We start from the raw sequence: 15,066 nt of genomic DNA, 5'->3' as shown, positions 1-15,066 counted from the left end.
AAAATGCAAAACTTTTTAAAGTTTTTATTTTATTTATTTATTTAGCTTTTTTAGGGCTGCACCCATGGTATATGGAAGTTCCCAGGCTAGAGGTCAAATCGGAGCTGTAGCTGCTGGCCTACACCACAGCCTCAGCAACATCATATCAAAGCTGCGGCTGTTATCTGCACCACAGCTCACAGCAACATCAGATCCTTAACCCACTGAGCAAGGTCAGGGATGGAACCCACATCCTCATGGTTACTAGGTGGATTCGTTACCACTGAGCCACGATGGGAACTCATTAAAACTTCTTTGTTTTAGAAAATTATGGATATTTTTCCCAAAAAATTATTTATGTTAAAAACCCATTACATTTTTAATGAGTTAATAAATGTTTTAAAGACTCCATTTTAATTTTTGATTCAGTAAATGCTGATAGATAGAGCCCCCCTAAAAAGAAGTTCCCAGAGTTCCCACTGTGGTGCAAAGGAATCAGCGGCTTCTTGGAAGCACTGGGACACAGGTTCAATCCCTGGCCTAGCACAGTGGGTTAAGAAGCCAGTGTTGTCACAGCTGTGGCTTAGGTCACATCTGTACCTCAGATATGATTCCTGGCCTGGGAACTCCATATGCTGCAGGGTAACCAATAAAAAAATTCTCTGGACTCCTCAATACTCTTTTAAGAGTATAAAGGAGTCATGAAATCGTAAGTTTTAGTACTGTTGATCTATACTGTAAAAGGGTAAAAACCAAAAAGTTCCAATTTAACACAATCTCACCTATATTTTCTCTAAGACAAAGTTTGATTTTAATAAAAAGTTTAGACATGTTTAAGAGGAATCATCATTCACAACAATATCCTGAACAACCTATTTAATTCAGTGTCTTGATACCATAATTATGACAAAGTACATATTTATACATAACATTTGCTAACAACAAAATAGAAGGAATAAAGGTAAGTGAATCGGAGTTCTTTTTAGAGAAAACTGAAGAAATAACTCAGAAACAAACTAATGAAAAACATGAGAATTACAGGGCTAAAAGTCAGAAACAAATCCTACTAAAAACCATCAGAACTGAAACTTTGTACATAATCTAGTTCAAACTTGTCCTTTTATAGAAGAGTTAAAGGCTGGTTAAAATACAACTAATTTGTGACAGAATGAGTACCAGAACTAAGCTTCTAGGAGTTCCCAATGTGGCACAGCAGGTTAAGGATCTGGCATTGTCTCTGCAGTGGCTCAGGTTGCCGCCAAGGCTCAGGTTCAATCCCTGGCCCAGTGCAGTGGGTTAAGGATCCAGCATTGCCACAGCTGTGGTGTAGGTCACAGCTGCAGCTCAGATTCCATCCCTGGCTCAGGAACTTTCATGTGTCGCAGGTACAGCCAAAAAAAAAAGAACTAAGCTCCCAGACTCCATGTACAGTTCATGTCAAGTCTTGAGAGTTTATGTGCCAGGCATTGAGTAAGCACTGGAGATACATGAAAAAACAAGAGACAAACATGGTCCTGCTCTCCTGGAGACCAGCATCAAGTGTCAAATAGATGTAATAAGTGCCACAGAGGATTCTATGGGAGCATTTAACAAGGGATAAATTGACAGGGAAGAAGTCTCTAAGGAAGTAACTTTATTACTGTCATCTGCCAACATCTTCATCACTCCCCTCCTTTACTAAGGACTCTACATCGAGCTCACTAATTCATCACTATTCCCATCATTATTATTACTAATGTCAACATTCACTCAGACCCTTGCCTGTCAGTCACTTGACCTCCTGAACTAAACAATTTTTTCTTTCTTTTTTTCCATCATCACCATCAAAACCTTCCATGGTCATCACCAGTAACAACATCGTTTCCAAAGCTTTAGACTTTAAAAATCCCATTTTTTTTTTTTTCTTTTTGCCATTTAGGGCCGCACCTGCAATATGTAATCCCTGGCCCAGGAACTCCATATGCCGCAGGGCGGCCAAAAAACAAAAACAAACAAAAACAAAAAACGTAAAGTAAAATATCTCACTAACAAACTATGTTGATTACTTATGAAACAACTACACTTTGGATGGTCCGTGTTAAATAATGAATGTTATTAAAATTAAATTCAACTTATTTCTTTGTACTTTTTTAATGTAGCTTTTAGAAAAATTTTAAATTAGATATGTGGCTCACATTATATTTCTATTAAACAGTTCTAATCTATTCTGTGATGACTCCTAAATGTTGATCTCTAACTCTGACCCTTCCCTAAACTCCAGAACTGACTGTCTGGCCTACTTCATTGCCTAACCTAACATGGACTAAACACACAACCACAACAGTCCTCTTGATATCCTCCCACCCATGTGCTACCAGACACTGGCATAGGAAAACAATTTAAACTAGAGTCATCCTTAGATTCCCGCATACCACATCCAACCCACCAGTAGGTCCTGTTCGGCTCTGCCTTAAAAATATCCAACCTCTCCCCTCAATTCCCCACTCCACCACTTAAAGGACAAGCACTTTTCATTTCCTGCCTGGATTGCTACAATACTCTCCCTGCTGGCAATTCTGCTCTTGCCTTCCCTTCAAAATGCTTTCCACTCGGTGACCTGAATGATTCTTTTTAAAAGTAAATCAAGTACTCTAATGATAACCCCATCACACTTAGAATTAAAAATCTACCACTTTTCAAGGCCAACAAGGCCATACATAATCTGGCCCCTGACAATCTCTCTGACCTCTCTCCAACCAACCAATCCTTTTCACCAACTACCCTATAACTACATGACTCTTAGAAAGACCTCCCCCACCTCAGAGCCTCTGCATTTGTCTTTTCCTTAGATTTTCACATGGAAAATGCCTTATCTACCCTCCCGGTCTCAATTCAAATGTCACCTCCACAGAGAATCACTTCCTAACTTCCCTAGCTAAAGAAGTCCCCCTTCCCAATCCCAATTTTTTGTATCCCGCTACCCTATTTAATTTTCTAAACAGCACTTCTCCCTACATGAAATAGTCTTTTTTTTGGGGGGGGGGGTTATTATTTGTCCCCTCTTCTCTATAATGAAAATTTCCTAAGGGCAGGAACTTTGTCTCACTTACTACTACATCTGTGGTACCTAGAATAGTACCTGACACCTAGTAGGTACTCAAAGGATTATGATCAAATGAACAGTGAATGAATGAATATAGTCATTTTTCATCTGAACTACAAGATCTGACAAATGAGTAATATTCAGACCAAGATGAACACGTTTTGTGGCTAGAAAACATCTGCAAAGGCAGAAAAGAATGAAATTTCAAAAACTGAAATGCCAATACGACTGGTAAGGTGAGAGCAAAGGGATGAATGCAGCAAGACTAGAAAGACAGGAGCTGCACTATATATGAACTAATAGGCCTCATTGTGAGATTGCATATTTATGAGGAATCACTGAAGAACTTTGAAGTAGGGGAGGGATGTGATCAGATTTCTACTTTGCAAGTGCCACTCAAGCTACAGTGTGGATAATGAGGATGTGATCAGAGGGAAATAGGTAGTGATATACAGAAGACAGAAGCCAGAGCAGTTGTCTAAGCTTTATACAAGGTATAAAGTGGAAATGGAATGGACAAATTTAGAGACATTGAAGAAGAGTCAACAGGACCTGTTACAGACGAATTAGTAGTAGTGGCTGGGGAGGGAGGTGCCAGGGAAAAACAATGGAGGAGCCAAAAACGATGCCCAGATTTCAAGTGAATAAGTGAGTGGAAAGTAAGGAGAAAACATTGCAAAAAGGTGATTAGTTCGGTTTGTAGCATCTTAACTCTGAGGTACCTGTGATTTAAACAAGCAGATATATGGATCTTAACTTCAGTGGAAAAAATCATTCAGATAGTAATAACTGAAACAGCCTGAGGTGATATGTGTAGAAAGGAGCTCTTACAAAGGCACTATAATAGTTAAAAGTAAAGGAGACCAAGGGGCCAGAGAGTAATAGGAAAAGTAGGAAAGAATGTCATGACAGAAGCCAAAGAATTAGTTTTCAAACAAAAGAGGGAATGGTCAATTGTGTGAAGTGATGCTGCGAAAACAAGCAAGGTGATAACTAAACAGTGATCAAGAGGTTTGAAATGTTTCGATTCTGACTGGACAAAGTCAGTGAAGAGAGAAGGAATAAAGATATAAGAAGTGTAAGGTTTCTGAAAAGGCAAGAGAGGATGGGATCCAGAGCAAAGATAAGAACTGACCTGAGGGAGTTTCCATCATGGCACAGTGGTTAACAAACCCGACTAGGAACCTTGCTCAGTGGGTTAAGGATCTGGCGTTGCCGTGAGCTGTGGTGTAGGTCACAGACGTGGCTCGGATCCCACGTTGCTGTGGCTCTGGCATAGGCCAGTGGCTACAGCTCCAATTAGACCCCTAGTCTGGGAAACTCCATATGCTGTGGGAGCAGCCCTAGAAAAAAAAGCAAAAAGACAAAAAAAAAAAAAAAAGAATCCGGCATTGCCAGTGAGCTGTGGTGTAGGTCACAGACGTGGCTTGGATCCCAAGTTGCTGTGGCTCTGGTGTGGTGGCTACAGCTCTGATTAGACTGCTAGCCTGGGAACCTCCATAAGTCGCGGGTGCGGCCATAGAAAAAACAGAAAAGTAGAATACAATGGATGAGGATGCCAGGGGGCTTGGTAATGCAGTGGTAAGAAAGTATATTTCTTATATAATGAGGTCTGTTTTCTCTATGAAATAAAACGTGAGAAAGCAAAGAGATTTTAAGGAAAAGAGGACTTCCCGTCGTGGATCAGTGGTTAACAAACCCAACTAGTATCCAATCAGGTCAAGGGTTCGATCCCTGGCCTCACTCAATGGGTTAAGGATCGGCATTGCCATGAGCTGCGGCGTAGGTCACAAACGTGGCTTGGATCCCACTTTGCTGTGGCTGTGGTGTAGGCCGACAGCTGCAACTCCAATTTAGACCACTAGCCTGGGAACTTCCATAGGATGAGGGTGCAGCCTTAAAAATGACCCAAAAAAAAAAAAAAAAAGGCAGTGGAGGAGAAAATGTTAATGGTTTATGGTATAAACTGATATGGATAACACAGCAGCATCATTCAGCTATACTGAAGGCTCACTTTTGAGTGATAACCATGACTTTTTTCTTTTTAAGGCTGCACCTGCAGCATACGGAAGTTTCCAAGCTGGGGGTCAAATCAGAGCTACAGCTGCAGGCCTACACCACAGCCACAACACCACCAGATCCTTAACCCACTAAGAGAGGCCAGGGATTGAACCTGCATCCTCACAGACACTATGTCATGTTGTGTTCTTAACCTGCTAAGCCACAATGATAATGCCAACTATGATTTTTTTTTTAAGGCCCCTCCCACAGCATATGGAAGTTCCCAGGCTAGGGGTCTATTCAGAGCTGCAGCTGCTACTCTATGGCACAGCAAAGCCAGATCCAAGACATTTCCTCAACCTACACCACAGCTCACCAGAACGCCAGGTCCTTAATCCACAAAGCAGGGCCAGGGATCAAACCCGAGTCCTCATGGACACTAGTTGGATTAGTTACTGCTGACCCACAATGAAAACTCCCCAACCATGATTTTTAAATGCCACTGATCAACCCTTTCCACTACACGGCCTTATTTGTTTTTTTGTTTTTTGGATTTTTTTGGCCATACAGGCGGAAGTTCCTGGGCTAGGGATTGAACCACCACTACAGCAACAACCCAAGCCAGAGCAGTGATAATGCCAGATTCCTAACCTGCTAAGCCACCAAACAACTACCTACATTGCCTTTTTAAATTAAGTGTTTGACACTATACGTCTTAGGTTGCCAATATTTGAACTAATGAGTACCTTTTTTCCATATAATGTGTTACACACATTTTTGGTGTTTAAGTAGAGAGCATTAATTCCCCATGGACCAAATAAAAAGGGTTCATACAAAGTACCTCACTTGTTTTTCAAGAAAACAGAAAATAAAATTTACCAAACCCAATTTTATCGCAGTATATACAAATTACTGAGTTAAAGTCAGGAAACAATTAACTTAAAGGTAAATTAAAGGTTTTCAATAATATAACATAGTATTTTTGTTCACTTTAAGTTTCAAGAAGATAAATAATAAAATTTTACTCCAATCAAAAGTAATTGAGAATATCCAACTTCATATCTTGTGTACTATACTTCATTTAAGCCCTAAATACGAATATAATTCACAGGTTGTGATGATTATATAACTATGAATATAATAAAAATTTTAAAAAGAATATAATTCATATCTGACTTAATAATTAGATAACCTCATAGAAGTGTTGGAATGTTTTTTGGTGATGCCCATGGCATGCAAAAGTTCCTAGGCCAGGGATGAAACCTAAGCTAAAGCAGTAAAAATGCCAAATCCTAACCCAGGCCACCAGGGAACTCCAGAATTTTTTTTAATTTTAAAATATACCGTGTTGGAGTTCCCATTGCGGCTCAGTAGTTAATGAATCCGACTAGGAACCATGAGGTTGCGGGTTCGATCCCTGCACTTGCTCAGTGGGTTAAGGATCCAGCATTGCCGTGGGCTGTGGTATAGGTTGCAGACGCAGCTCAGATCCTGAGTTGCTGTGGCTCTGGTGAAGGCTGGTGGCTACAGCTCCGATTGGACCCCTAGCCTGGGGACCTCCATATGCCACGAGTGCGGCCCTATAAACCAAAAAATAAAATAAAATAAAATACACTAACTGTGGAGTTCCTGTCGTGGTTCAAAGGAAACAATCTGCCAAGTGTCCATAAGGATGCAGGTTCAATCCCTGGTCTAGCTCAGGGGGTTAAGGATCCAGCATTGCTATGGCCGTGGTGTAGGCCGGCAGCAGTAGCTGTGATTCAACCCCTAGCCTGGGAACTTCCATATGCCACAGGAGCAGCCCTAAAAAGACAAATATATATATGTATACTGAAATACTTTCCTGTCTCAGCACCGAGTTTACCAATTGTTACAGTATAAAGTTCAGATATATTCTTTAAATGTGAATAATGTTACAAGAGATTTGTACTGTCTAAGCTATATATATTGCTAAAAAAGTTTAAAATTTGTGCAATTACCATTTTTGATATTACTTTGGTAATTAGGGAGGAAATTAAGCTTAAAGTGGAAAATTAGGCTCTAAGCCTTAATTTCTACCAATTCACACTGAAATTCTGAGTATATGTTCATGCCTGGAATTCCCTCTTAACACTGCAATACAATGGTAAAAATTCAAAATTATTCTACATGCAAATTTAGGAAATTATATATTTCACAACAAAATACCATTATGAACCACTTCCAGATGAATGTATGCAAAATAACTGAAAACAGGCCCTCAAATATTATACATGAAAATTCATAGCAGTACTATTAACATAGCCAAAAGGTAAAAACAAACCAAATGTTCATCAATAGATGAATGAATAAACAAAGTGGTATAACACACACACAGGAGAATATTACTCAGCCATAAAAAGAAACAAGATACTAATACATGCTACAAAATGAATGAATTTTTTTTTTGTCTTTTGTCTTTTTGTTGTTGTTGTTGTTGCTATTTCCTGGGCCGCTCCTGCGGCATATGGAGGTTCCCAGGCTAGGGGTCGAATCGGAGCTGTAGCCACCGGCCTACGCCAGAGCCACAGCAACACGGGATCCGAGCCACATCTGCGACCTACACCACAGCTCACGGCAACGCCGGATCATTAACCCACTGAGCAAGGGCAGGGACCGAACCCGCAACCTCATGGTTCCTAGTCAGATTCGTTAACCACTGCGCCACGACGGGAACTCCCAAAATGAATGAATTTTGAAGACATTATGTCTCTTGTGAAAGAGACACAAAAGGCCACATGTTGTATTAGGTCCATTCAAATGAAATATCTTGAATAGATAAATTCATAAGACAGAAAGCAAACTGGTGGATGCCAGGTGCTAGGGGGTTGGGATGGAGACAAACTGCTGAACAAGTGTGGGCTTCTTTGAGGAATGATGAAAATACTTTAGACTACATGGAGGTGGTGGTTGCACAATACTGTGAATGTGCTAAATACTACTGAAATGTACATTCTAACATGGTTGGTTTCATATTATGTGAATTATAGCTCAATTTTAAAATTGCATTATGAAACAAATATAAGCTCTATTCTAATTAACCTACTGCAAAATCACTAAAAAAAATTAGCTGTAAATTTAAACTATATTAACTATTTTAAAGCCCTCTACTCCTTTTTGTCATAAATAAATTACAGTAATAGTCATTAACTTTTTCCCTCATATATAGAAGTTGTGCAATGGGTTTGAAAAAAAAAAAACCTTTTCTCTTTTGAGATATATACTAAAATATTTATGGACGAAATGATGGGTCAAAAATGGACTTTACAATAATGGTAGAGGGACAGGAGAGGAATATATATGAAAGGAGACTGGCTATTGATGATTGTTTTGCTTTCCTTTGTTTTGGGGTGTTGGGTTTGTTTGTTTTTTTTTTTTTTTTTTTTTGGTCTTTTTTAGGGCAGCAAAAGGAGGTTTCCAGGCTAAGGGTGGAATCAGAGCTGTAGCTGCTGTCCTACACCATAGCCACGGCAACACTGGATCCTTAACCCGCTGAGCTAGGCCAGGGATCAAACTCACATCCTCATGGATATTAGTCAGGTTCATCACGGTTCCTAGTCAGATTCGTTTCTGCTACGTACGCCACAAACTTTTCTTTTTTTTTTTTTTTGATTATTGTTAAAGCTGGGTGATCCCTACCTGGCAACTTCCACATGTTCCACGTGTCACGAGAGTACAGCCAAAAAAAAAGTTATGATGTGGTATAAAGCCCAATCTAACAACTAACTGAGGATCTTTCATAAAATTATCTAAAACCCAATTTTACTTTGTTTTGCTTATTGAGATATAATTGACACATTACATTATATTGGTTTTAGGTGACAATATGATTCAGTATTCATAGATACTGCAAAATGATCATCACAAGAAGTCAACATCCAACACCACACATATTTACAAATTTTTTTTCTTTTTCTTTATTGTGGTGAGAACTTTTAAGATCTACTCTTTTTTTTTTTTTTTTTTTTGGTCTTTTCTAGGGCCTCACCTGAGGCATATGGAGGTTCCCAGGCTAGGGGTCTAATAGGAGCTGTAGCCACCGGCCTTCACAAGCCACAGCAACTCGGGATCCGAGCCTTGGCTGCGATCTACACCACAGCTCACGGCAACACCCACTGAGTGAGGCCAGGAATCAAACCCAGTCCTTATGAATATTAGTCAGGTTCAGTAACCACTGAGCCACGACAGTAATTCCAATGACACTTCTGAACTAGCCTGAATTCTAGGCTCATCTGCGTCTCGAGGCAGTGTGATACGGAAAGAGCATAGCTTATGGAGTCTTGTCAGGAGAAATCATGACTGTAAGGTCCTAAAAGTATGATAAAACAAAATTCATTTAACTTTTTCCAAGCCCCAATTTCCTCATCTGTAAGAGAATACTGCCTTTCACAGAGAGCTTTTGTAAGGATTAAAGACAGTACAAATCAACCAGCACAGACTGTGACAGAGAGGTACTCAATAAATAAAAGCAATTACATTCCTCTTCCCTTTTCCATTACCCTTTTCATATATTCTTTTTATCCTCTACATTGCAATAAGCACCCCATTCAGTATTCATTAAAAGGTACTTAGGATACAGAATCAGAAAATCTGGGTTTGATTCCAGGCACTACTTCATACAAGATATGGGACTTTAGGCCAGGTACTTAACATCTCTGAACCTCCAATTGCTCATCTGTTTAAAAGAAAAGAAAAAGGCATGGAATTATCATAATAACTAAGTGACATGGTTTATAAACTGCAATAAATAAGTTGTACGGTACCAAAAATGCCAGCTTTTACCTACTCCAAAGTTCCCCTGCTTAAAAATTACCTGCCTTCCACAATCACCTGGGTATAATGAACAAATGAGCATAAACTAATGTCACAGGTAGAAGTCAAGCTAAACTACGTAGCTCACTGATGATAACGCCTTCATCCTCCCAGACTGTAGGATATACTTGCTAACCCAGCAAAGCTCCTGCTACAGGAATTCCAGGCAGAAAAATTATATTAAAAAGTTAGGCTGTAAACACTTTCCTGTCCTTATCCAACCCAGAAATCTGCGTGCTTAGAAACCTTTCTTAAGCAGTTTCTACTCCTTTTCACTTAGATCTCCTTCCTATTTCCTAAAAAACTTCCCATTACAAAGGTGGTATGGTCCCTACAGTAAAGCAAAGAGAACTGACCAAATGTGCGAGTTCCAACTGAAGAGTGTCCTTGATATAATTCACACAAAAAAATTCAAACTAAAGACAGAAAAAGCCAAAGGTTTTTCTTTATGTCTTATAAATATGGGGTTTTTTTTTGGGGGGTTGGGGTTTTTTTGCCTTTTTAGGGCCACACCAGTGGCATATGGAGGTTCCCAGGCTAGGGGTCGAATGGGAGCTGTAGCTGCCGGCCTACACCACAGACACAGCAACGCCAGATCTGGGCCACGTCTGCAAACTACACCACATCTCAGGGCAATGCCAGATCCTCAACCCACTGAGCAAGGCCAGGGGTGAACCCACGTCCCCATGGATACTGGTCAGATTTGTTTCTGCTGAGCCACAACAGGAACTCCAACACTTTCTACTTTGAAAATTATTTTCCCAAAGAATTTCAAAAACCTTTTTAAAAAAACAAAAACGTTGGAGTTCCTGTCATGGCGCAGTGGTTAACAAATCCGACTAGGAACCATGGGGTTTCGGGTTCAGTCCCTTGCCTTGCTCAGTGGGTTAAGGATCCGGCGTTGCCGTGAGCTGTGGTGTAGGTTGCAGACGCGGCTCGGATCCCGAGTTGCTGTGGCTTGTGAAGGCCGGTGGCTACAGCTCCAATTCAACCCCTAGCCTGGGAAACTCCATGTACCACAGGAGCAGCCCAAGAAAAGGCAAAAAGACCAAAAAAAAAAAAAAACTTTTTAAGACAGTGGGCTCTCTTAAGAAGTTCTGCTATTAATACAATTTAATAATTAAAGTCAACAGGTCCAAAAGAGCTAATAAAGTGCTCAAGGACTAAATTGTACTACAGCCAAAAGAACCTTCCAGCTAAATACCATATCTGACTGAACTGTACTCCAAAACTACAGGAAAGTAACAAAATGAAAAGTGATTTTATCTCAGGATAAAAACCACACTGGCAAAAACTTAACTTGGGGTGTAAAAAAAATTCTCAAAACACAAGTGACCATATACTCTTCCCAAGAGAAGGTATGTTTACACAGGGTGTTGGCTATTACCCCGTCACAGAAGGGATACAGAGAGGTCTCAAAAGACATGTAAATGGATATTTCTAGTATTATGAGTTTCCTCTTAACAGTAGCGTAGCACATCATAAAGCCAGCTACCAACACATCAACTCTCACAAAGTCCTCATTACCTTCTGAGCCTGTCTGAGCCTCTTGGGAAGGCAACTGGTAGCCAGCTTCAAGCAACCCAAAGTTAGCTTTGGGAGTTCTCTTGTGCTGCAGTGGGTTAAGTGGGTTAAGCCTTATCACTGCAGCAATTTGGGTCACTGCTGTGGCTAGGGTTTGACCCCTGGCGGGGCAACTACTACATATCAAAGGGGTGGGGGTGGGGGGAGGCAAAAAAAAAAAAGCAGCAGTGGCCTCTAACATCAACATTGCTGTATGTGAACTTCATCTCTTCCCACCCCCACCCTTGGCAGCTTACATGGGACTATCTCACTAGCATCGAGTTTAGGACCACCAAAAAGAAACTGGGGGCCACTTACAGTGGATTTTGGCACCATGGTACTAATATGCTTAAAAGACTATGAGAAATAACATGATTTATTTAACTAGGGATATAATGAAGTTTAAAAGTACTTCAAAGTTACATGATGGGGAGTTCCCGTCGTGGCGCAGTGGTTAAAGAACCCGACTAGGAACCATGAGGTTGCGGGTTCGGTCCCTGACCTTGCTCAGTGGGTTAACAATCTGGCATTTCGGTGAACTGTGGTGTAGGTTGCAGACGAGGCTCGGATCCCGCGTTGCTGTGGCTCTGGCATAGGCCGGCGGCTACAGCTCTGATTAGACCCCTAGCCTGGGAACCTCCATATGCCACGGGAGCGGCCCAAGAAATAGCAACAAGGACAACAACAACAACAAAAAGACAAAAAAAAGAAAAAGTTACATGATGGTAACAAGAGGGAAAAAAAGGGGTGGGGGTACCTCTAGCACACAACTACCTGAAAAAGAAATATTCAACAGACAGGTTAAAACACGTTTGCATTTGCCAACACACAGCAGTTACCACACCATGTATTTGTCAGATTTCCCAACATGCAAAACAAAAAGAAACCATCCCTTAATGAAGTACCTATCTACTGATTTCTACAAAGAAATGACTTTCCCTTAATGGAGGCAATTTAACTTCCTGTGCTTTCTCTCTGACTTTCAAAATCTTTAAAACCTTCAGCAAACTGAGAATCACCTCAATTTTAGGGCTTTTCATGGGAAGCTGAATGAAACTTGTATATTTTTGGTATCAATCAACTACAAAATAACTTTTCTATTTGAAAAGTATATCCACATTTCTAGTAGATTTTAGAATATTTTTTTAAAAGCAGTTTGCAAAAACAACGAATACAGTAGATGTAGCAGGCATTCAACAAGTTTATCAGTGGAATTCCTAAAGTAAAATCTTGAAAAAATTTATGAGATAAATTCCTTGTAGTGCTACTGAAGATACAGTGTTACTAATATGGAAATTGAAAAATATTCAAAATATTCTGAAAACAGCATCTCCTAAAAATAAAAAGGAAAGCATTTGCCAACAAAGAAACCATTGGTTCTTAAAAATGACAATCACATGGGATGCATTTCTATAAATACCTTAGTTCGGAATTACAGTAACTCTAACCTTTCAAAACACGTTTTGGTCATGCCTTACCACTAACAAGCGAATTTTTGGTGCCATTATCCTGATTAAAAAGGACTCTGCTACTTTTACTTGCTTCTATTGAAAAATGTTAGTTGACCGCAATTAAAGATCTACAAAGCAAACCACCACAACATAATTCACTTTCAATCATTAAAATAAAAGCAAACAAGCAACCACCTATCATAGATAAAGGTTCAAGAATTTTCGAAAACATTCAACAATAACGTATTTGTCGTTATGGTTCTAAGACTAAATGTTCAGTAATCTACTGAGATTCATTCTACACAAGTACTTAGGATGGAAAGAGAGAAACCTCAGGAAAAAAAACAGCAACCGGCGATTACACCATTCTATTTTAAGTTACTTAGGAAGCTAGCAGTTCAAGAACTTTTGAGGAAGAGAGAGTATTTAAGCCATTTTTCCAAGTAGTTAAGAATAATTTGTTTCAAGCTAACGATCGCCCTAACAATCTCTAGAATATATTACGGTGGGGCGGAAGTGAAAATGATGAGAGGGAAAAAAACCCGACTTGAAAATGGACAGGCAGGCAGATTTACAAACCTTCAATTAAAGGAATTTGGAGATTAACTTCTCCCTCCCTCGCTCCCCACTCGCTTCCTCCTCTCCTCGGGGAGGTCTGTGTGATGTGACTCACGACCAATTTTTTAAAAAATAAATAAATAAAAGACACACCCTCTGGGCTAAACTGACATAATCGCCCCCACCCCACCCTCCCCCGACACACACACCCCGCTTTTCCTCTCTCTCCTGCCACTCCGCCCCGCGCCTCGTCCCGGCCCTTTGCTCTCCCCTTGCTCGACCGGTCCGAGACCCCTGGGCCGGCAGAGGCGGCGGGGCTCTAGGGGGACTCCGGGGCGAAAGCCCGGAGGGTGGAGGGCTGCCGGGGGGAAGCGCGACTCCGGGGGCCGAGCCCGCGGGGAGGCGGGCGGCAGGGGGGCGCCGGGCTGCGACGGCCGCGAGCTCCGGGCTCCCTCGCCCATTTTCTCTCTCCGCTTCTATGGGTTTCAACCACCACAGCCACTTCCTGTATCGCAGCCCGACTCCCCAAACCCGGCCACTTGCTGTCGCCCCGGCTGAGGCTGGGGTTGAGGTTGGCGCTGGGGTTGGGGTTGGGGTTGGGGCTGCCGCTAAGGTTAGGGCAATTCCCCACCCCTCCCAGTGGGCTGGTCACCCGGGCGGCCGCCGGCGGGTCCTTGGCCCGGCCGGCCAGCGCCCGCCCGCGCGACCGCGCTCCTCACCTGTATGTAGTTGTTTTCACAGTAGTCCGCCACCCGGGTCAGGTTCTGGTAACTCTCTATCAGCGCCCTCTTGCCAGACGGGATCTCCTCCTCTAGTAACATCTGCAGCTCTGCCATTTTCCACCCCTCTGCATCGCTTCCTCTCGCGTTAAAGAGACAGAGGCAGCAAGGTCTGCGGAGACGCCGAGCACCTCACAGCCCGGATACAAACCGCCTGCCCGCCCTCCCGCCTGGTATTGTGGGACGGAACCTCCTCCTCTTCCTCCTCACTCTCTCCACCCGCCTCCACCCACTTCACGCAGCCGCCTCAACCTCTTTTCTCGCGAGACTTCCTGTCTTTCCCGCCCCCTTCCCGCAACCATGGAAATTTTTTCCTTTGGCATGGCCTTCTGGGAATTGTAGTCTCTTGCAGATGTGGCTGTCCATCAGAAGCGCATGCGTCCAAGGAGCCTCCGAAAAAGAACAAGGAGGAGCATATTTAAAGAACTTGGAATGAGGGTGGTGGTTTAAGTTTCTAGTTTCTTGACAGGTCCGGCAGATGGCGCCGCAGAGTGATACTAGAGAATAAAACCCGGTCCCCGAGAAAGCTGTAATACTTGGTAGAACTTAACTAGGAAATGCTTGTGAATCAGAGATATCAATCTGATAAGGTTTAAAAAGGACTGGAATAAGGATATTCCAGATCTTTACTTGCTCTGTCTTTTTAGAGATAACTCCACTCAGGCTTTATTTTCTAAACTTCTGCCACCCTCAATTTACTTAAAATTTAACTTGCCCTTGTTATTGCCAGCTCTACACCAAGCAATGGACTAAACACTGGGGGTGCAAGTTGAGTAAAGGATACTCGCTCAGTGGGTTAAGGATCTGGCATTGCAGTAAGCTG

General features: G+C 41.7%; 1 protein-coding gene across 10 annotated transcripts in view; it reads right to left on the bottom strand.

Annotated features, from left to right (window-relative positions):
- The window catches only part of ABI1 (abl interactor 1), a 130,990-nt gene extending 116,528 nt beyond the window's left edge, over positions 1-14,462 (bottom strand). For 5 of the 10 annotated variants that reach the window (XM_047755350.1, XM_047755355.1, XM_047755352.1 and 2 more), the window contains exon 1: positions 14,184-14,438. In XM_047755350.1, the coding sequence (XP_047611306.1) occupies positions 14,184-14,300 (117 nt within the window). In that variant the 5' untranslated portion in view covers positions 14,301-14,438. Of the gene's footprint in view, positions 1-14,183 lie in introns of all 10 variants that reach the window. The other 5 variants (XM_047755358.1, XM_047755356.1, XM_047755354.1 and 2 more) reach the window with 4 other exon arrangements.
- Between the last annotated feature and the right edge of the window lie 604 nt (positions 14,463-15,066).

Source organism: Phacochoerus africanus, chromosome 12 (assembly GCF_016906955.1).
Source record: "Phacochoerus africanus isolate WHEZ1 chromosome 12, ROS_Pafr_v1, whole genome shotgun sequence".
NCBI classification, from domain to species: domain Eukaryota; kingdom Metazoa; phylum Chordata; class Mammalia; order Artiodactyla; family Suidae; genus Phacochoerus; species Phacochoerus africanus.
This window is presented reverse-complemented; position numbering and strand designations above follow the sequence as displayed.